This window comes from Rana temporaria, chromosome 5, assembly GCF_905171775.1.
Source record: "Rana temporaria chromosome 5, aRanTem1.1, whole genome shotgun sequence".
NCBI lineage: Eukaryota > Metazoa > Chordata > Amphibia > Anura > Ranidae > Rana > Rana temporaria.
Window position 1 is genome coordinate 240553920 of NC_053493.1, and position 23498 is coordinate 240577417.

The 23498-nt window shown below is 44.8% G+C and overlaps 1 protein-coding gene across 1 annotated transcript in view; it reads right to left on the bottom strand.

Moving 5' to 3' along the window:
• The window catches only part of DUSP22 (dual specificity phosphatase 22), a 146684-nt gene extending 130516 nt beyond the window's left edge, over nucleotides 1–16168 (bottom strand). The window contains exon 1 of the mRNA XM_040353636.1: nucleotides 15903–16168. Within this exon, the coding sequence (XP_040209570.1) occupies nucleotides 15903–15923 (21 nt within the window). The 5' untranslated portion in view covers nucleotides 15924–16168. The remainder of the gene's footprint in view (nucleotides 1–15902) is intronic.
• Nucleotides 16169–23498: the final 7330 nt, after the last annotated feature.

A 23498-nucleotide genomic window follows, 5' to 3' on the forward strand; every position in this document is an offset into this window, starting at 1 on the left:
GCCAGAAAACGCCACAGCCAAAAACAGTTGATACCAGCCTACGTGTGCACATAGGATAATATGCTGGAGAGTTTGACTGTTGCAATCTTTTTTTTGTCCTTACATGCTATTATGTATTATTTGTAAAGTCAATGTAGCTCTACGGCTTTAATATATTAGCCGTGAGATACACGCATCCTGTGTACCTTGAGGACTATTTTTTGGGTGTGTGTAGCACGTCCAGTGTCCTCAACTTGTTAAAGCAAGTCAGAACGAACATTATCTAATATTTCCATATTATGGCAGGTAAGGCCAAGAGATTTCAGCTATCCTTGATTGACCGTTTGCTTCAGAAAAGAGCCTACTTTATCTCAGACATCTACCAGCCTCTTAACTTAAAGTTGGTTTTGTACAGAGCAGCCGGATCCTCCTCTTCTCCGGTCCCACTTTGCGGCTCCTGGCCCCTTTCTTCCTGTCGAGTGCCCCCACAGCAAGCAGCTTGCTATGGGGGCACCCGAGCTGCAGCTCCGAGTGTCCATTTAGACACGGAGCTGCTGTTCAGTCCTGCCCCTCTCTCCCTCGATTGGCTAACCGACTTTGATCGATAGCCGTGGGACCCGCTGCTGTGTCTCAGCCAATCAGGGGGAGAGCCCCAGACAGCAGAGGAATTTGTGGACAACGCTGGACAGAGAGGGGGCTCAGGTAAGTATTAGGGGTTGCTAAGGAGGCTGCTACACACAGAAGGCTTTTTATCTTAATGCATAAAATGCATTAGGATAAAAAACCTTCTGCCTTTACAACTCTTTTAAGCTTCACAAAACCTCTTCTTTGGTGTCTAATTGAAGAATATATTTTCCAGATAATACATTTGCTGATAAACTTATCAGTAGTTACAATACAGTTCTGAAGCTTGTAACCAAGGAGACATGGAGAGAATTACAATTGAATATTATCCACAGAGCATTTATCCAGTTTATTTTAGCAAAGGACAATTCTCAGTTAGCTACCTGTCCATTACGCAGCTCCTATAGACCTTCCCTTACTCATCACCTTTGGTTGTGCCCACCTATTTCTGACTACTGGGATTAGGTCATCTGCTTTATTTATGGGGCTGCTCAGCGTTCCATCCCAAAAGGATCCTTTGCTAATACTATTTGGCTATGGTTCACTGGGAGGTCAGCCCACCTCGAAATAGCCTGAGACATTCTGCCGCTGGCCCTTTATCTGTCGTAGAGCCATACTCAAAAAATGCACTTCCTCTACAGTGCCAAGCATTTTTGATGTAAAAAAACAAGCTAAAACTGGTACTGTACAGAGAAGCTTGATATGGAATAATCTCCCTCTATCTCCACCTTACCTTTATATGGCAGGCTTTTATGGTCTTTGCTCTACCTACTTGGGAAATAAGCTCTGACTTATTCAAAAAGGTCTCAATTATACGCTTGTCACACTGCCGTCAGATGATCTCTTCAATGACCTGGCAAACTGTTACTGAGACTAGGCCTCACTGACCCCCTGTGTATAGGGCTGGGTTCCCTCACCCGCAATGGCGGTGGCAGCACCTGATAGAAACATCAGCTGCTGTGCCAACATCCCTGGATTCCAGGACAGGCAAGTATCCTATTATTAAAAACCAGCAGCCACAGTGTGTGTAGCTGCTGACTTTAAATGTTTGCAGTGGTGGGCAGACCTCTGCTTTAAAAAAAACACGGTATAAGTTTTGCAACCCCTATCCACACATAGTTCTGCTCGCTGCTTTTTGTAATGGCAGCACTGCTTCTCTTACTGAAACCCTCCAACTGTGATCTGCAGTGTCTGGGAGGGGGAGCGTGTGAGACACAAAGGAGGATTTGAATTACTATACAAATGGTAAAGGAAGTTATTTGGTTTACTTTACGAGGCTTGTGCATCGCATAGTAACTGGATTTTGTACTTGTAGACTGTCATACAACAGATTTTAGAATACTAAACAATGATCATGGTATAGCATTGTCTTTTAATGCTTGTTCTGACTACAGAATCACTTTACATTTTTATGTAAAGAAACCTTAAAGCAAGGGTGGCCAACCAGTGGCCCGCGGAGCCCTCTGATGTGGCCCGCGACCTCCTGCTCTGGAATGGTGGGTTGACAAGCCCAGATCGCAGGTTGCCAACTCGCCATACTGCAGCATCAGTGTTGTGAATGGTGGTGGTAGAGGAAGAAAGCGGCTGCGGAGCAGAGCCCCATAGGCCGATGCTTTCTCTACAGCTAGTCTAGGGCAAAGTTAAGCTAACCCGCAGGATAGACACAGGTGCATTATGCTGCACCCACGTTGTGGGTAAACCGCAGCACATCAGGGTGAAAGCAGTCTTAGTCCCTTTTCACATCATCAGCCCAACCAAATAGGACCCTCAATTAACCTCTACATAGCGACAGATTGCCGTTTACGCTCGCCTACCTCCAATCCAAAAAACAAAAAGGGAATTTGTCCCATTCCATCTGGGCGGATCGGAGGACCTATAGAGTAGCCGTGACCTGTCATCCGTCCGCTCCGCTCAATGTGGCTCAAGTTGCTTACGTGGCCCTCGCTCTTCAAAAGGTTGGGCACCCCTGTGATTGTAAAGGCTTTTTTTTTTTATTAAAACAACAAATACGTTTTTACTTACCCGTTTTAAACATAGTATCTCCGATCCTCCTCTTCTCCTGTCCCCTGCCAGCACTCCTGGCTCCTCCCCTCCCCCCCTCAAATGCCATCATAGCAAGCTGCCTGCTATGGGGTTACTCATCTGTGCTTGCACTCGAGCCCAGCTCCCTAATCACTGGCTGTGACTGGCAGTAGGACCCATGGCTCCTGCTGCTGTATCTGAGCCAATGCAGAGGGAGAGAGTAGAGAGCCTCTCATGCACATCGCTGGATCAAGATCAGGCTCAGGTAAGTATAAAGGGGAGAATGCGGGGGGAGCTGCATGTAGGTTTTTGTCCTTACTGCATTCTATGCAGTAAGGTAAAAAAAAAAAAAAAAAACTTCTGCCTTTAAAACAACTTTAACATGGAGATCCAAAGCCAGATGACCTACAAACAAAAAACATTTTTAGCTTTTCTAAAGGCCACAACCACTGAACCCATAGTGAATGCCTTGCCAACAGATTGCACAATCCTCTATTGTTCTAGTATTTCAGGTGCTTTCCAGTTTCACCTTTTCTCACTTACAAAACTAGAAAATATGTCAAAATTTGGGCTGAAACTTTGTGACACAGACTTCCAACTATGTAATAGTATAATAGCTGTAAAAGCTTTTTTTCCCCCCCAAGATTGATTTAACAGAAAGCCATTTCTTCTGTGGATGCAGTGAGTTGTTTACTCCCCAATCAGTAATTTTCTTTCACCATTACTGGGTGTTCTGACCTCACTAAATTCATCATTATGTCCATGTAATTGCTGCTCTATGAGCACTATACTATTTAAAAAAGGCACAAGCTTTGAAATGGAGGTTCTTCAGGTGTGTAAGTCAAGAGGGAGATGAAAAGGGCAGTTAATAGGTATGAATACATGGTGGAATCAGAGCAGTAGTGTATTTAAGGTTTGTGCTGCCCTAGGCCTGACTAAACTTGTGCACCCCCAATTTAAATATGACCCACCCCTTCCTGTTAAGGCCACACCCCTTGCTGTTTAAGACCCGCCCTGAAATTTGAGTGGGGACACTAGTTCTGGGAGACGGGCACAATGGATTCCCTTAATTTGTATAGATTTCCTCTTACTTCCTGTTTGGATATGGGGCAGGAAGTGAAGGGAAATCTCTGCAATGGGACAGGGATGGTAAAAAATAAACCGACAGGGGCTATAACCCTCGCTTACTCTATCCAAAATAGAATAAAAAAAAGTGTTGCTTATAGTTCTACTTTAAGGACAAATTTCTGATCATTTTATGGAGAGGACTAAGAAGATATAACCATGCCAATGGTATAGGAGAAAACAAAGCACAGTGAGGAAGTTTGTGGTCCAGGATGATAGGACAATCAAAATTAGAAGCAGCACCCTCCCTCCCCCCACAGTTACAGAATGCCAACTGCCCGCATACCGGAAGCAGTGCGGCTACTTTATGGGGGCGCTAGACTAATTTGCCCCTCAGCTCAGTCCGTCCCATGAAGTGTAGCACAAGCCAGTGGTGACTCTTTCCGTGCTTCCCCCCTGCAAAGTGCTGCCCTAGGCCTGGGTCTTGTTGCCCTAGGCCTGGGCCTTGTTGCCCTAGGCCTGGGCCTTGTTGCCCTAGGCCTGGGCCTTGTTGCCCTAGGCCAGGATACAGCATTGCATCAAGTACAAACCAATGTGTGTGAAATGTGCATGTCTTTTTTCTCACAATGATGAATATATTTGTGGTCAGTCTGACGACAAAGCAGCAAAATACCAACAGCTCATTACCAGCAGGCCCAAGAGGGTCACAGGTTTAAGCCAATTTTCCGTATATACAGTAAAACCTCGGAATGCGAGTACCGCGGCTTACGAGCCGGTTTCTTTTTTTTTTTTTTATCCCGACTCGATTTGTGAACGTTGTCTTCAAGCCGTGCAGAATTCAAGTATTTGGGGTGTGCAGTACCGCATGTGGCCAGAGATGCTGGGGCGACGGTGACGCTCGGAAACACTCCGTGTGGTTCCGGCGCCCCCCCAACTCTAGTCACATGCGGTACTGCATACACTAAAAGTGACAATGGAACAAATTACAGTGGAACCTTGGATTAGGAGCATAATCCGTTCAAGGAGAAATCAATGGAAACACAAATAATTTGTTCCACATTGACTTCTATGGCATGCAATACCGCATGTGGCCAGAGGTGGGGGGGCCCCCCCAACACTCGCAAACCGAGTCAAGATTTAAAAAAAAAAAAAATTGCTTGTATTGCGAAGCGCTCGTTATCTGCGTAACTCGCAATCCGAGGTTCCACTGTATCTGAGTTTCCATTGATTCCTATGGGGAAACTTGCTTTGATATACAAGGGCTTTGGATTACAAGCATGTTACTGGAACAAATTATGCTCGCAATCCACGGTACTACCGTATGTCACACTGGAGTATGGTCACCTACTTGCAATTAACTGATAAATCTTCCCTTGCCAATTTCAGTAAAAGTTTATGATGTTTAGGTTTGCTGCTGCCATATACTGTTTTATGCCTTGTAATCATGTTCTGTCTCGAGGATGGCTGGTATATGTAGTTCTTTGTCAATAAATGACCTGCACCAAACAAATATCCAGCCAAGTCCACAAGAATAAATCTGATGCGAGGATTGTCCTGACCTGAACTAGCAGTTTTAAACCTGGAATCAGCAAAAGGATATGACAGCAGCACTCACACACACACACAATGAACAGGCCCAAAGACTTATCAAGGTCATAGACGCTTTATATAACCTTAACTAGACCATGTACAGAAAAACAACAATATGTTATAATACACACACGCAGTCCCGTACAGGTATACAATAGGTGTTATAATGCCCACACAAACCCAAGCATAGGTGTACAATAACTGGTATAATACCCACACAAAGCCCAGTATATTTTTATATATATATATATATATATATATATATATATATATATATATATATATATATATATATATATATATATATATATATATACACACACACATACATATACACATACATACATACACACACACACACACACACACACACACACACACACATATATACACATACACACACAATATAGGAGGGGCCAGGAGAGCTGGCAAGAAGAGGAGGATCTGGGCTGCTCTGTGCAAAACCATTATACATAGCAGATAAGTATGACGTTTGTTATTTTTAACCCAAAAAAAACAAAAACAAAACAAGACTAACCAGTTCCCGACTGAAAATATAATCAATAGGGTAAAGTGAAAAGGTTAAGATATATATGAAATAAGAGATTTTAATTATATGGATTAATATGGATGTAACCTGTTTTTTTTATAAGATGAAGAAAACCAATAAAGAGAACAAAAAAAAAAAAAGGAACACACATTTAACCCCTTGATCACCCCCTAGTGTGGACCCCTTTCCTACCAGTGACATTTACACAGTAAGGGCCCTTTCCCACGGGTAATGATCCGCCTCCGTGTGTCCGCTTTGCTCAGCGGGGATCCTCTGTAAAATCCCCGCTGAGCCGTCGGCTGACAGGGCGGTCCCCGCACACTGTGCAGGGACCGCCCTGTCTTTCCTCCGCTCTCCCCTATGGGTGGGTGAGGGGTGGAAATCGGATGAACACGGACAGTATGTCCGTGTTCACCCGATACCAATCTGCCAGACGGAAGAAAAATAGGATTTTCTTCCGTCCGAAAAATCGGAGCTTTGCGGAGGTGGGCGATTACGGGTATCAGCGGATGGTCATCCGCTGACACCCGCAATCACATAGGGACCAATGTATGTCCCGGTTGCATCCGCAACGGATGGATGAAAATGTGGACATACCAGGGGTCAAGTCCTGGGGAAAAAAGTGTGGGAACTCCCACCCAAGATCCACTCCCCCACAAAAAAAAAAAAAAATTGATACGCTCATATGCATAATTACTAAAAACCGCATGTTTTTTCTATCCACTGTACCTTAGTAATCCTTTGTTACTGGCCGCTTCCTGTATATGAATTCATCGGGTAGTGTGCGGGTATTCTGTCACTACCTCGATGCCGCAATGTCTCCTGGGAGCTTTTGTCATTGTTCCCAGGAGACATTGCGGAGGTCTGCCGCGTGTTATCGCGGGATTTAGAAAGAACTTAAGCAAGTTAGTAAAGGATTACTAAGGTTCGCCTGCCCCTGACAGTGACTCGAGCTGGGCATCGCCGCTTAGTGAAGGATTGGCTTAGGCAGCTCGGCACTGTGAAAAAAGTGCAGGGACGCCGTTCCCACACGTTCCCGCAGGACTTGAGCCCTGGGACATACGGTCCGCACATGTGAAAGGGGCCTAATCAGTGCACTTTTATAGCACTGATCGCTGTGTGAATGTCAACGTTTCCAAAAATGTGTCAAAGTGTCCGATCTGTCTGTCGCAATACCGCTAAAAATCACAGTTGACCGTCATTACTAGTAAAAAAATAAAAATAAAATTGACATAAATCTTTCCCATAGTTTGTAGAGGCTTTAACTTTTGTGCAAACCAATGCATTATTATTTTTTTTGGTATACCAAAAGCATGTACAATATATATTGGCCTAAACTGATGAAGAAATTTGTATGTATTATAGAAAAAAGTAACAAATAGTTATTTTTTCAAAAATTTTTGCTCTTTTTTATTTATAGCGCAAAACATAAAAACCGCAGGAGGTGATCAAATAACACCAAAAGTAAGCTCTATTTTTGGAAAAAAAAAAAAAAAGGACACAAATTTTGTTTGGGTACAGCATTACATGACCGGACAAATAACCAGTTAAAGTGACGCAGTGCCAAATTGTAAAAAGTGCTCTGGTCAGGAAGGGGGTAAAACCTTCCGGGGCTGAAGTGGTTAATAACACTTAAAGCTGAAATCTCCCAAACAGGACATAGACGGCATGAAGTAACTTGCTGTAATTTACTCTTGGTGGCCTACAGTAGTCCTGCAGAATATGGCTTGTCCCATAGGAATAAACGTGACCAGAAGAGAAGACAGACGGAGGTTTTCTTTGTGAAGGCTGTACAGTGTAGGGCATAGCCACACAGGGAACCTCACTGGATCAGGGCTGCAGGTAAGTACGTTACCAGTTGGGCTAATAAATTTAGTTTTACTCTAATGCCCAGTACACACAATCGGAATTTCCGATGGGATAAAATCCGATGGAATTTTCTGTCGGAATTCCGTTCAAGCTGTCTTGCATACACACTGTCAGACCAAATTCCGCCCGTCCAAAATGTAAAACACTACGACGAGCCGAGAAAAATTAAGTTCAATGCTTCCTAGCATACGTCAACTTGATTCCGAGCATGCATGTTTTTTTCCCCGTCGGAGTTCCACATAGACGATCAGAATTTCCGATATTTATTTTTTTTCGATGGGGAAAAAAAATCCTAAAACATGTTCTATTTCTAAACACCGACGAAAAAAGTCTGATGGGGCCCACACAAAAAAATCCGTCTGATTTTTTTCATCGGAAATTCCGATTGTGTGTACAGGGATTAGTCCTTTGACTAAAATGCCATTTTAGTTTTAGTCCCATTTTAGTCTTTTGACTAAAATACCATTTTAGTTTTAGTCGTATTTTAGTCTTTTGACTAAAATACCATTTTAGTTTTAGTCGTATTTTATTAATCTCAATTGTTTTAGTCGACTAAAATGGTATTAAGTTAGTAGACTAAAATGTTTTAGTCAACAAAATTAACACTGCCAAAAACTTCTATGTGAAGCTGGTCATTTAGGGCAAATCAGGTCATCGTACATTCTCCTTTTTAGCCGAGAGTATCTCCACCTGCAGCAGACTTAGGTTCACACTGCTGTGATCTGATATTCAGCGCAATTATGTAGTGGAATTTTGAGATGGTTTCTATATTCTATGGTGCCAAAATCCTGCTGGAATCGCACCAAAGTAGGACAGGGACATTTTCCAAAAATCGCTCTTTGCCGAGTCGCATTGATGTGAACGGGCACCATTGAATACAATGCGATTTCCATTATCATGCAATTCAGTGCGACTCAAGTCATATCTGAGCGCTCTCTATGTTGCAGATAGAGAAAGGAGCTGTTTGTTAGTGGGCGTCCTGACTCTCCTGTAATCCAAGGGAGGGGGCGAGCACGACACTCCACACAAGGGAGAAAGCCTTGCATTACTGTGTGTAGTTACAAGGGTAAAGGAAGCCATTTAGGAACAAAAAAAATACCTTTACAACCCCTTTAAACACATATTAAAGTCCCAGTGCCTCCTAGATGCACCTTTTTTCATTGGAGTCTACATTTGGAGCAGTGGCTGTGTCTGTGCATCTGCTGCATCCCAACTGACAGCCATGGGACTGTTCTGTTGACATGGGGGTGGCGCACGCACAGGGACCAGATTAAACCGCCCTGTGGGAACGGGGCCTAAGTATTAGGCTTGATGTACGCGGGGCGTTTTGAAACCTCTCCTGAATGATTTAACTTGACAGATAGTAACTGACGTATAAAAACCGTGAGCTTTGCCATGTTTACACGCCGCTTTTAGCCACAATTTTTATTTTTTCAAACAGTGCAAAATTTATCTCCATTAAAAAACGCCTGTAAATAAAACCTAGCTAACCGCGAGTTAACGAGTTTACAGGCATTTGGCGTTTCAAATGCCTTTGAACATCCGTCCTGAACGCATTTTTTGCTTTCCAAAAAATGCTTCTAAACTCAACTGCCTGGAAATGACCCTGTGTACATGTACTGATAAAATAACATAGGGTAAAGTTCAGGGGCAGCTGAAAAAAAAAATGCCAAACTTCTCCTAAACGTCCGTTTACCAGCAGCTGTGCACATGAGGCCTGAGCAGGCAGTTCTTCGTTGTTGCATGTCTCTTCTGCAACAACAAACACATACCTGCTAGCCGGCAGCTCAGTGTGCATTCCCAGCACACTCCATCTGTGCCAGAATAAGTGCCCATTCACACCTAGGCGTATATACGCCTGAAGCGCAACGCTCGTGCCGCTGGAGGGACGAATTTACATTGATGTCTATGAGATGGTTCACATCTCACGCCGAAACGCCTGCCGCCTGAAAACAAGTCCCGGACCCTTTTTTTCAGGCGGCTTTCGGCGTTCGGCATAGACATCAATGTAAAATGATTTGTAAAAAAAAAAAAAAAAAAAAAAAAGTTTACAAATCGCGGCAAAATACGCCGCGTAATAGTGTGAATGCAGCCTAACAATGTAAATCGTTTCTGTACAGATGTCAATGTAAATCACTGGCTGAAATCGCAAAAAGTAGTACAGAAACGGTTAGGGCGGTGCCATTGCGGCAAATGCTGCAGATTTGACATGTCAACGCACCAGCGTGAACCAGGGCTTAAGGACAGAAATGGGGACAACTATGTTTTATCAGGAGAGGGAAAGGTTAGAACCTTTGATTTTTCTGTTAATGCCCTCGTCTCTGGGTGGTGACTGCACCCCTTGTACAGGCATAACAGGAAAGGAGAAAAATCTCCCCAGTGGGGTCACAGACAAAAATGAAACCTGGCATAAAATGTAACGCTCTCATTTTATCCAACATTCAATTTTAAAAATTGTCTGGAGTTGAGCTTTAAGCAGACCATGTAAAAGCAGGGGTGCCCAACCTTTTGAAGAGCGAGGGTCACTTAACTGGTCGCGGGCCACAATGAGCGGAGCGAGTGGATGGCATGTCCGTGTCTGCTCTGCATATGCACTGCCCACAATACTTTTTAGCAGATCGTATTGGAGGTAGAACACAAGTCGGATTATGTCTGGCACTCCTTAGAGGTAAATGGAGGGTCCAATTGATCAGACTGACCATGTCAAAGGGGTCCAAAGCTGCTTTCACACTGATGCGCTGCGGTTTACCCGCACCACAGGTGCAATGCAGTGTACCTTTTGGCTTCCCTGTACTTTGCAGTAGACTTCTATTATATTTCACAGGTTTGGTGCACTTTCAGAAAACTCACCAAACTCACAGGTAATTACAGAAGTCTATGATTCAGTGCAGGTAACCCGCAGGTAAACTGCTCTGCATCTGCGGATTCGTTTGAAAGCAGCCCAGTAACCACTGTAGAACAGATATGCCCATATATACACTGTGATTTTAGTAATAAACTAACCTTTAATAACAGTATTATATTCCATTCCAGAGCAGGAGATCGCGGGCCACATCAGAGGGCTCCGCGGGCCATATGTGGCCCCCGGGCCACTGGTTGGGCACCCATGATGTAAAGCATAGAGGAGCTGCAAGATATTTCTCAATGATAGGCCGCTGCTCTGCGTCATGCAACTCCACAGATCACATGACCAAGGAAAATTAGCCAAAGGAGATCTACCTCTGTTCCTACACCAAGCCACCACCCTATAAAAGTTACATGCGATTGTTAAACATTTTATATGGTTTATAAATCTTTTCCATGAAAAAAAAAAAAGAAGGACTAAAACCATTCACTTTTCACAACACTTTAGCTGAAAATGTATGTCTACCATTCAGGCATTTTTTTTTCTGCCCAGGGAGTCATAGGTGGCAAGTTCATCTAGCCATAAAAATGAATGGCTGTGTTCAAATATATGGCAACGCTTTTGTGCATCGGTATGAACGCGCATGCGCATATGAGGTCTCCCTGAATGCCGACATTCTGCATTTGGGGAACATATCATACAAGTACAACCGCGCACAGACATTCAATTCTAAGGCCAGCTGTATGCACCACCTGTGGTCCCCGGGCAGAGAAAAACGCCACACACTATTTTTAAACTCAAAAGTGTGTGCGCATGAGGCCTAAATGTAGATGTAAACCCTGGATTACATTTAACTTGCTAAAGCACTGCGTATGATAACTGCCTTTTTTTTCACGCTGATGTCAAACTCGCTCCTGTTGCTGGCAATTCCAAATCACCTGCAGCAGGATCGCTAAGAGGCGGCCTGTTTTGTTGCTTTGAAATGGCTTCCTCTGAAACTAGATAGGACTCCCATCGCTAGCAATTGAGATCAGTGACAGATAAATTGAGCAATTCTATAGGGACACTTAGGCAGCCTTATTAGGGATCTTATTCGTCTCTAGCGGCAGAATTGCCCATCTGACATCAGCTACAAGGCTGGGTTCATACTGGAGATCGCAGAGGCTCACAGCAAGGTTCTGCTGCATCGCTATTCACGTTTTAGGTCTGATTTCAGCTCGAATCTTGGGATGAATTCTGACCTATAACGGACCAAAATACGCACAGGTGTCCTGTGTAATTCACACCGGAGCGGCTCCGGCAATATGAGAGCCGACCACAATCTCCTGCTATGCGAACAAATCCACATGCAATTCGCAATAGTGTGAACCCAGCCTAAAGCTGGTTCATACATGTGGCTATACTTCTGCCCCTCTGAAAATCGATCTGCAATGGGCGTTTTATAGCAAATAAAGAGGCAACATATCACCATCCGCTTTGGCCCTCAAAATGCCGACCCACTGCGCCAGAAACGAGCCGTGTTCTGTGGTGGTACCACTTGCCGAATGCAACAAGCCATTTAAATTTTATAGCCCTGGGTGGCTGCATTGATGTGTTTAAGTGGACGGCCAACGAGGCCGTAAAAACCACGGCTCAACTGACTGCTTTGGTCAGTGTGAATGATCCTTTACTGTTAGAGATGGATTTGGGCGTTCAAAATCTCACATGCCGATCCCGCCAGGAAGCCAACACTGCACACGGCTAATCACATGCAGTGAGACATTTCCTGATCTGTGCAGTTGCAAACCGGGAAATGTCTCACGGTCTGTGATTAGCCGTGTGTAAGGATGAGCTCAGGCGTGTTCGCAATCGCACGTGCAAAGCCGCCAGGAACTCGACACTGCCCATGGCTAATCACAGGCAGTGAGACATTTCCCAATCTCTACAGCCGTGGAAAACATCTCACTGCTTGTGATAAGCGCTCCGCAGTGTCGACTTCCTGGCGGGCTCTGCACATGCAGTTGCGAACACGCCTGAGCTCATCCTTAGCCTTGTGCAGTGTCTGCTTCCTGGCGGGATCTGCATGTGGGATTTCGAACACGCATGAGCCCATCTCTACTTACCGCCAGCCACCGCATGTCTACATACAGCCATAGTAGAGCATCCATGAGTTTATAGTGGTAGGGAATGGATCTTTGCACAATCACTGATCACTCTCTATAGAGAAAACATGTCAGCCTAGAACAAGTCCTAAAAAATAATAATAATCCTATGATAAAGCGTCCATACGATTTTAGTGGTAGGCATGAGATCTATGTGCAGTCACTGGTCATTCTCTATATAGAAGACATGTGTCAGCTTAGAACAGTGATGGCGAACCTTGGCACCCCAGATGTTTTGGAACTACATTTCCCATGATGCTCATGCACTCTGCAGTATAGCTAAGGATCATGGGATATGTAGTTCCAAAACATCTGGGGTGCCAAGGTTCGCCAGCACTGGCCTAGAACATGTCCCAGTAACAATAATAATGCCATGGCAAAGCATCCATGCGATTTTAGTGATGAGATCTGTATGAAATCACTTGTCATTCTCTACAGAAAAGACATATGTCAGCCTAGAACAAGTCCTTTTATTATAATCATTTTTATTATTAGGCTGACATATTTCTGTACAGTTGCAAGAGAACATTCTATGTAGAGAATGAAAAGTGATTGCACATAGATCTCATCCCTATTAGTAAAATCTCATGGAGGCTTTGACATGGGATGATTATTATTATACCATGGTAAAGCGTCCATGCGATGGTAGTGGTAGGGATGAGATCTATGTACAAATCACTGATCATTCTCTGTACAGATAACATGTGTCATCCTAGAACATGTCCCAATAATAATAACATTAATAATGATGATGAGGATTTTGTCAAGCTCTGCGAAAACTGTTGGCGCTATATAAATCCTGTATTATAATAAAAAATAATAATAATGGTCAAATGGTAAAACGTCCAATGCGATGTTAGTGGTAGGGATGAGATCTATGTGCAATCACTGGTCATTCTCTATACAGAAGACATGTGCCATCCTAGAACATGTCCCAATAATAATAATACTAAAAATAATAATGACGACGATGATGATTAACCCACGGTAAAATGTCCATGCAATGTAAGGCCTCGTACACACGATAGGTTAAACAGAGGACAACGGTCTGATGGACCATTTTCATTGGTCAAAACCGATCGTGTGTGGGCCCCATAGGTTATTTAACCATCGGTTAAAAAAAAAAAGCCAACTTGCTTTAAATTTAACCGATGGATTCCTAACCGTTAGGTCAAAACCGATCGTTAGTAGGCACAACCATCGGTTAAAAACCTGTGCATGCTTAGAATCAAGTCGACGCATGCTTGGAAGCATTGAACTTCGTTTTTTTCAGCACGTCGTTGTGTTTTACGTCACCGCGTTCTGACACGATCTTTTTTTTTAACCCGATAGTGTGTAGGCGCGACGGACCATCAGTCAGCTTCATCGGTTAACCTAGGACAATAGTCCTTCAGACCGTTCTCATCGGATGGACTGATCGTGTGTACGCGGCTTTAGTGGTAGGGATGAGATCTGCGTGCAAACACTGGTCATTCTCTATACAGAAGAAGATATGTGTAAGCCTAGAACACATCCTAATAATAATAATAATATTAGAACATGTTCTAGGTAGGATGACACATCTTCTGTAAATAGAATGGGCAATGATTATACATAGATCCAATCCCTACCACTAACATCGCATGGACGCTTTACCATGGGATTATTATTATCAGGACGTGATCTAGGCTGACACATAACTTCTGTATAGAGAATGACCAGTGATTGCAAATAGATCTCATCCCTACCACTAACATCGCATGGATGCTTTACCATGGGATTATTATTATTAATAATAATCCCATGGTAAAGCGTCCATGTGATGTTAGTGGTAGGGATGAGATCTATTTGCAATCACTGGTCATTCTCTATACAGAAGTTATGTGTGTCAGCCTAGATCACGTCCTGATATTATTATTAATAATAATAATAATAATAATAATCCCATAGTAAAGCGTCCATGTGATGTTAGTGGTAGGTATTGGATCTATTTGCAATCACTGGACATTCTATATACAGAAGTTATGTGTGTCAGCCTAGATCACGTCCTGATATTATTATTAATAATAATAATAATAATAATCCCATAGTAAAGCGTCCATGTGATGTTAGTGGTAGGTATTGGATCTATTTGCAATCACTGGCCATTCTATATACAGAAGATGTCCTAATAATAATAATAATGCCATGGTAAAGCGTCCATGTGATGTTAGTGGTAGGTATTGGATCTATGTACTGGTCATTCTCTATACAGAAGATGTGTGTCAGCCTAGATCACGTCCTGATATTATTATTATTATTATTATTATTAATAATAATAATCCCATGGTAAAGCGTGGTAGGTATTGGATCTATGTATAATCACTGGCTATTCTATATACAGAAAATGTGTCATCCTACCTAGAACATGTCCTAATAATAATAATAATCCCTTGGTTAAGCGTCAATGCGATGTTAGTTGTAGGCATGAGATCTATGCATTGATCATTCTCTATACAGAAGTGTCATCCTAGAACATGTCCTAATAATAATAATAATAATAATGCCATGGTAAAGCGTCCATGCGATGTTGGTGGTAGGGATTGGATCTATGTATAATCACTGGCTATTCTATATACAGGAGATGTGTCATCCTACCTAGAACATGTCCTAATAATAATAATAATCCCTTGGTAAAGCGTCAATGCGATGTTAGTTGTAGGCATGAGATCTATGTACTGATCATTCTCTATACACAAGTGTCATCCTAGAACATGTCCTAATAATAATAATCCCATGGTAAAGCGTCCATGCGATGTTAGTTGTAGGCATGAGATCTATGTACTGATCATTCTCTATACACAAGTGTCATCCTAGAACATGTCCTAATAATAATAATCCCATGGTAAAGCGTCCATGCGATGTTAGTTGTAGGGATGAGATCTATGTACGATATTCTCTATACAGAAGTGTCATCCTAGAACATGTCCTAATAAGAATCTGTAGAACATGCCTGTAAAACATGACACACCCCTCTGTGAGATCACCATGCTGTCTGGATTACACAGATCCCTCACCAGGAAACTCACTAGCTCCATCCCCTGTCCCCAACTACCTGCCTGTTTCCTGACCCACAGAGCTCATAATCAGTACGATAAATCACACCCAGCACAGGGAGCATGACCCCCAATCACAAGCCCCCCGTCCATAGCATATAGTGTAGTGACAATGAGAGAAAAGCCATGCACATGTACTATACCTTGTTCATTCCATTACCCATGGCTGTGGCTGGACTGCACTGACTAGGACAACAGGAAGCAAAGCTGTGTGAGCTGTAATGTCCCTGAATGTGTTTGCTGCTAGTACATGTGTACAGACAGAGGTGTGTGTGGGGTGGCCTGTCTGGGCTGTGCTGGGGCTCTGTCTGTCGGGAACTGTAATCACTCAGTATCAGCTGGAGCTGCTCCCTTCTCGGTCCGCCTCGCTCTGCGCTGTCTCCTCCTATGCTGACTCCTTGTTTACAAGCGAGCTCCCGTCACATGAGGCTCGGCACTGCCCTCTGCTGGACGCCCACCTCACCTTCCTATCAGCATTGCTGGCTGCAGCTACAAAACGAAACTGAACGTTTACTAGTGGCGCAGCTGTGTATTGCAGCCAATCAGCTTATGTCTTCAGCTTGTTCAGTTCAGCGTTACAAATAAAAGCTGGAAGCGGATTGGTTGCCATGCAAAGCTGCTCCAGTTTTAGTAAACCCCCCTCACTGTAGGCACAAACATGGCTTATTATTTTTTTCCAGTACAGTGGTTGTCAGGATATGATTTTTGTTCATCAAAGGGGACAGTAAAGTGTCACCATGCACATTACAATCTGACTATACAATCTTTGTACAATCCATCGTAGCTTTACCAAAAACTTTAACATGAGGAACGTCCTAAACGACCCCGTCAATCTGTATTCAATCAGGCAGACTCTTAGGCTGCATTCACACCTGAACGCGGCGTATTTTACCGCGAATTGCCGTGACAAATTGCGGCGTTTTGTCCCGCGATTTGCCGCGACAAAACGCGGTAAAATACGCCGCGGTAACATACACAGGAGGGGTGATCAACATTGTCGGCTATGGCCGAACGCCGAAAGCCGCCTGAAAAAAAGGTCCGGGACTTGTTTTGAGCTTCAGGCGTTTCGGCGTTCGGCGTGGAGATGTGAACCATCTCCATAGCCGACAATGTAAAATCACCCCTCCAGCGTATTGCAGGCTGCAATAGTGTCGCGCTACAGGCGACAATACGCCGAGGTGTGAATGGAGCCTAAGGCCGCGTACACACGGTCGGTCCATCCGATGAGAATGGTCCGAAGGATCGTTCTCATCGGTTAACCGATGAAGCGGACTGATGGTCTGATGTGCCTACACACCATCAGTTAAAAAACCGACGGTGACGTAAAACATAACGACGTGCTGAGAAAAATGAAGTTCAATGCTTCAAAGCATGTGTCGACTTGATTCTGAGCATGCGCTGGTTTTTAACCGATGGTTTTGCATACTAACTGTCAGTTTTGACCTATCGGTTAGGCGTCCATCGTTTCAATTTTAAATCAAGTTCTAAAATTTTTGACCGAAGGATAACTGACCGATGGGGCCCACACACGATCGGTTTGGACCGATGAAACGGACCTTCAGTCCGTTTCCATCGGTTTTGACCGGCCGTGTGTACGCGGCCTTACACTACATAGTTGTTGGTAGATCTATAGCTCGCCATACCGAATCTTATTATACAATCTCCTTTAGATTTACCAGTGGCGGCTGGTGCTCAAAATTTTTTGGGGGGCGCAAAAAAACGAAAAAAAAAAACAATTGCAGCCTCACTGTGCCCATCAAATGCAGCCACTGTGCCATGCCATCAATTGTCGCCACTGTGCCATCAATTGTTGCCACTGTGCCATGCCTTCAAATGCAGCCACTGTGCCATGCAACACCACCCGGAGCATGCTGGGACTGTGACGTCATAAGAGGCCTATATAAATCATCGCGCACCGCACACCCGGCATTACAGCAGGAGGGAGCGTCGTGGCAACATCGGAAGAAGAAGGCAGAAGGCGACGAGGAAGAGCAGAACGGGCTGGCATCTGCTAGTAAAAGAGCTGCAAGAAGACATCGGCGGTCAGCCCAGAAGAAGGCACCGGAGAGCGGGAGAAGAACCGGGGAGAGTCGAGAAGACCCCCGAAGTCAGAAGAACACCCCCGGAGAGTGGAGAAGACCCCCGGCGCTGGCTAATAAATTATTTTAAAAACCTGTGTTGTGTGTTTATTTTATTGACACTTTTCCTCCCGGTGAATGGGTAGGGGTACGATGTACCTCATACTCATTCACGTAGGGTGGGGGGCCGGGATCTGGGGGCCCCCTTATTAAAGGTAGCTCCCAGATTCCGATAAGCCCCCCGCCCGCAGACCCCGACAACCAACGGCCAGGGTTGTCGGGAAGAGACCCTTGGCGCAGTGCCCCCCCTGCCCCAAAGCACCCACCCCCCCATGTTGAGGGCATGCGGCCTGGTACGGCTCAGGAGGCCGGGACCGGCCGGGGGGTGTGCTCAGATAAGGGTCTGGTATGGATTTTGGGGGAACCCCACGCTGTTTTTTCGGCATAGCTATTGTTCCCCTTAAAATCCATACCAGACCCTTATCCAAACACGCCGCCCGGCCGGTCAGAAATGGGGGTGGGGACGAGCGATCCCCCCCCCTCCTGAGCCGTACCAGGCCGCATGCCCTCAACATGGGGGGGATGGGTGCTTTGGGGCAGGGGGGCACTGTGCCAAGGGTCTCTTCCCGACAACCCTGGCCGTTGGTTGTCAGGGTCTGCGGGCGGGGGGCTTATCAGAATCTGGAAGCCCGCTTTAATAAGGGGGCCCCCAGATCCCGGCCCCCCACCCTACGTGAATGAGTATGGGGTACATCGTACCCCTACCCATTCACCGGGAGGAAAAGTGTCAATAAAATAAACACACAACACAGGTTTTTAAAATAATTTATTAGCCAGCTCCGGGGGTCTTCTCCGCTCTCCGGGGGTCTTCTTCTGACTTTGGGGGTCTTCTCCGCTCTCCCCGGTTCTTCTCCCTCTCTCCAGTGCCTTCTTCGGGGCTGGCCGCCGCTATGTTCTTGCAGCTCTTTTACTAGCAGCTGCCAGCCCAGTCCGCTCTTGCTCGTCGCCTTCTGCCTTCTGCCTTCTGCCTTCTTCTTAAGGTGTTCCCCTTAAAATCCATACCAGACCGAAGGGTCTGGTATCATCCTGTGGGGGAGAAAAAGGGGGGGTGTAGGTATGGCGCTGTTCTGATGAAGGACCAGGGAATAAATGTGGTGTTGTCCCCAGCCATGAAAAAAATTGTGTGATACAATGAAGCGTGGAGTGTTGAAAAATAATATGAAACACAAATTTTTTTATTTTAAAAATAAATATGTATATGTGTGTTAGACCCTCGGCCCGGTGTTTGCTGGTTCATTATACCCTTGGTCGGGAATTGATAGGTGCTAGGCTAATGCTGCTTGTGAATGTGACAGCAAACCTCAGTGAACAAAGTACAACATCACATTTATTCCCTGGTTCTTCATCAGAACAGCACCATACCTACACCCCCCCCCCTTTTTCTCATTCTTCTTACTCCACTTAGTGGTAGTAAATCAGTAGGGGCAGCAGTTCTTTTCCACCAGCAATCCCCACTCGCTGTTTTGTGTTTGTTCTCCGCTGCGCGGATCCAACACACACCTTTCTTCTATCCTGTGGGGGAACCTCACGCGATTTTTTTTTTAATTTGCGCGGGGTTCCCCTTCAAGATTCCCTTCAAGATTAAAAATGGCTCAGCCATTTACAGCTCAAAAACTTCATGGTGGGCATGAGACCATAGGCTAACATGGAGAGACATTTTTAACCACTTCCCGACCTCCTCATGTACATTTACGTCGGCTGAATGGCACGGACAGGCACATCAACGTACCTGTACATGCCTGCCTAGACGTGGGTGGGGGGTCCGATCGGGACCCCCCCCGGTACATGCGGAGGTCGGGTCCGCTCGGGGAGCGATCCGGGACGACGGCGCGGCTATTTGTTTATAGCCGCTCCGTCGCGATCGCTCCCCGGAGCTGAAGAACGGGGAGAGCCATGTGTAAACACGGCTTCCCCGTGCTTCACTGTGGCGGCGCATCGATCGAGTGATCCCTTTTATAGGGAAGACTCGATCGATGGTGTCAGTCCTACAGCCACACCCCCCTACACTAGTAAACACATACACAGTGATCCCTAAATGTTACAGCGCCCCCTGTGTTTAACTCCCAAACTGCAACTGTTATTTTCACAATAAAGAATGCAATTTAAATGCATTTTTTGCTGTGAAAATGACAATGGTCCCAAAAATGTGTCAAAATTGTCCGAAGTGTCCGCCATAATGTCGCAGTCACGAAAAAAATCGCTGATCGCCGCCATTACTAGTAAAAAAAAATAAAAAAAATAAAAATGCAAAAAAACTATCCCCTATTTTGTAAACGCTATAAATTTTGCGCAAACCAACCGATAAACGATTATTGCTATTTTTTTTACCAAAAATAGGTAGAAGAATACGTATCGGCCTAAACTGAGGAAATTTTTTTTTTATATATATGTTTTTGGGGGATATTTATTACAGCAAAAAGTAAAAAATATTGCATTTTTTTAAAAATTGTCGCTCTATTTTTGTTTATAGCGCAAAAAATAAAAACCGCAGAGGTGATCAAATACGACCAAAAGAAAGCTCTATTTCTGGGGAAAAAAGGACGGCAATTTTGTTTGGGAGCCACGTCGCACGACCACGCAATTGTCTGTTAAAGCGACGCAGTCCCGAACTGTAAAAACCCCTTGGGTCTTTAGCCAGCATATTGGTCCGGGGCTTAAGTGGTTAAGCTGCAAAAAACGCTCAGAAAAGTGGCTGTAAAAACGTCCATGGACATGAGGCCTGAGTGTGTCAGGAAGGCTCTGTCAGAAGGCAGAATACTAGCCGCAAAAGAATTCCTGTTCCATGAATGCCTGGAAGAAGAGATGCGTTAGCACGTGTTAACGCGTGAGCGCATAAGTGAATGCATGTGCATTTTGTGGGAATGCAAAATGTGTGGGCGCATTCTGTGACAGTTAAGGGCGCCAAATGGGCTATTTAAGCTGGATCAGTACCCTGGATCAGTGCTGTCTTGTCTAAAGCGTTCTGCGATTGTCCTGTTTCCTGTTACCTGCATCTGCTATTGAATTATTGACCCCGGCTTGTTCCTGACTATTCCTGCTTTCCACCTGCATCGACCATAGCTTGTTCTTTGACCATTCCCCCTGCCTCCACATCTGTACTTGATCTGATTGTTCTGTTTATGACCCAGCTTGTCTGATTCTGCTTACGTTCCAGCCCCTCCAGAGCTATACCAACAGGGCTACCATCAGGAGGGTACAGGCATTACACCTGTAAGGGGCCCGAATGTTCCCAGGGGCCCGGCTACCCCCCTTCTTAGCTTGCGGCTGAGAGGAGAGGAGAAAAATGTCACTTTCAGTTTGCGGCCGGAGGAAGAGATAAGTGAGATGCCAGTGTCATTTTCGGCAAACCCCCCCCCCCCCCCGGTTTAAATTTGCAGCCAGCACCCCCCAGTTATCAACTCTGCTCCAGCCCTGATGGCTGCCCTGGCTACCAAGTTGCTAGCACCTGTCCAGCTACCTCTGGGACCTGCTCTTCAGCTAAGTACCAGCCTGTTCCTTCCCACAGAAATCCACTGCCATCTGGCGGACTACTGGATCAGCAGCCCAGCAGCAAGTATGTCTACTGCCACTCATGCGACTCTGCACTCCTGTGCCACCTGTATATTCTACCAGGGGCCCCAAGTCAGAGGTGCAAGAGAATCATTCCTCTGCATAAACCAGGCTCTATCCACCAGGTACCTAACAGAGTGGTACGCTCAGATTCTAGTTTCAGCACTTTATTGGTGTACTTAGTTACATTGGTGTGCGCAGGGTTTTTATTTGTTTGTACAATCTCCTTTAGATCTACCATCATCTTAAAGGGTGTAATGTTGGGGTTATTTAGCATCTAGGTAGAGCATACCAGTGAGCAGAGTCCACACCAGTTGTGCTTTTTAAGGGTTTGTTGACCCACTTTTATTAAAAGAAAGAAAAACGTCCATCCAGAATTTCCCACGCAGGGGGTTTCAAGTTTCTACAGCAATAAAGAAATAGTCAACTGAAAATGCAGAGCCACCTGGCTCTCTTCAGAAATACAGGCAACACATTTTTTTTTCATTTTGGATAGCTTAAGGGAGGGTTATAGCCCCTGTCAGTTTATTTTTTACCATCCCTGTCCCATTGCAGAGATTTCCCTTCTCTTCCTGCCCCATAGCCAAACAGGAATTGAGTGGAAATCTATGCAAATTAAGGGAAACCAATGACCCCCCAGGCCCTAAGAATTAGTGTCCACACTCAAACATTTCAGGGTGGGTCTTAAACAGAAAGGGGTATGGCCTTGATAGGAGGGGATGGGTCATATTTAAATTAGGGGGTGCACAAGTTTAATCAGGCCTAGGGCAGCACAAGACCTAAATACACTACTGACTAGGACCCCCAGGTCCTTTTCCATCCTAGAATCCCCCAGAGGTTCTCCCTGTGTAACATCTTTGATGCTACTTCTCTCATACAGACCCAGTTCTGTCCTGTTCAGACAGCTGCGCTTGGTTTTGCAGGTTACCCGCGTCACTTCCGGTGCGCGGGCATGTGCGTTCCACGCTGGAACGCGGAAGTGCGACCAGCGTCTCTTCCAATTTTCCCCGCGAATTCGCGGCTATTTAAACCCCCAGAGATGACGGCAGGGTGTTCCGTTATTTTGTCGGATACCTGCCGTCACCTTGGAACACCCTGCCTACACGCTCCACCTCAGTCACCTCCAGAGACCAGTCCTCATCTACAGTCAGCAGCGCTTGGACAGCACAGACCTCAGAGGACTTCTACCTGACATCCACTGATCCTTCTAATACATCTTCACTGCTGACAATCTCTATACAAACAGGATCTTAATCCCCATGGACTACTGCTCTCAGCAGAACCGCAAGTATCTTTGATAATCAATCTGTTTACCTCTCAGTATTGTCACTAGTTGCTTATCCCCATGGACTACTGCTCTCAGCAGAACCTCAAGTATCTTGATATTTAATCTGATTATCTACCAACATTGATACTAGTTACATTGGTGATTTCTGTGGTCTCACATTACATATGTCTCTTGATATAAATGGACTATACCTATATCTATGATCCACTCTAATGTGAAGTAACAATATAGTTTCTATCTATTGTGGATGTCTATGCACTAATATCAATATCTCAATATCCGTTTAATAGTCCACATAAAAGAGTATGCTCATTATTCTTTCCTCTTCAGCTTATGAGGTAATAAGCTAGTTTAAGTTGGTATCGGTTAGAGGATATGATGATTTAACCCCAAACTTTCTAAACTGAATTGAGAGTGACCTGGTGGTTAGACCTGACAAGCCTCTGCAGCTGCGATCCATACACAATAAATAACATTCCACGGCAGTAAATAAAAACAATCCTTACACCCTGTTGAACTGTTTGCTCCATCCTTCAGGTTGTTTATGAACAAATTAAATAGGATTGGTCCCAGCACAAAACCCTGGGGGACCCCACCCCTGACCATTCCCATTTATCTCCACCCTCTGAACTCGCCCTTGTGGCCTGTTTTCAATCCATGTACTCACCTTATTTTGTACAGTAAACGATTATGGGGAACTGTGTCAATAGGTTAATAGATTGGTTTGGCAAGAATAATTCTTCATGAATCCATGCTGATTACTG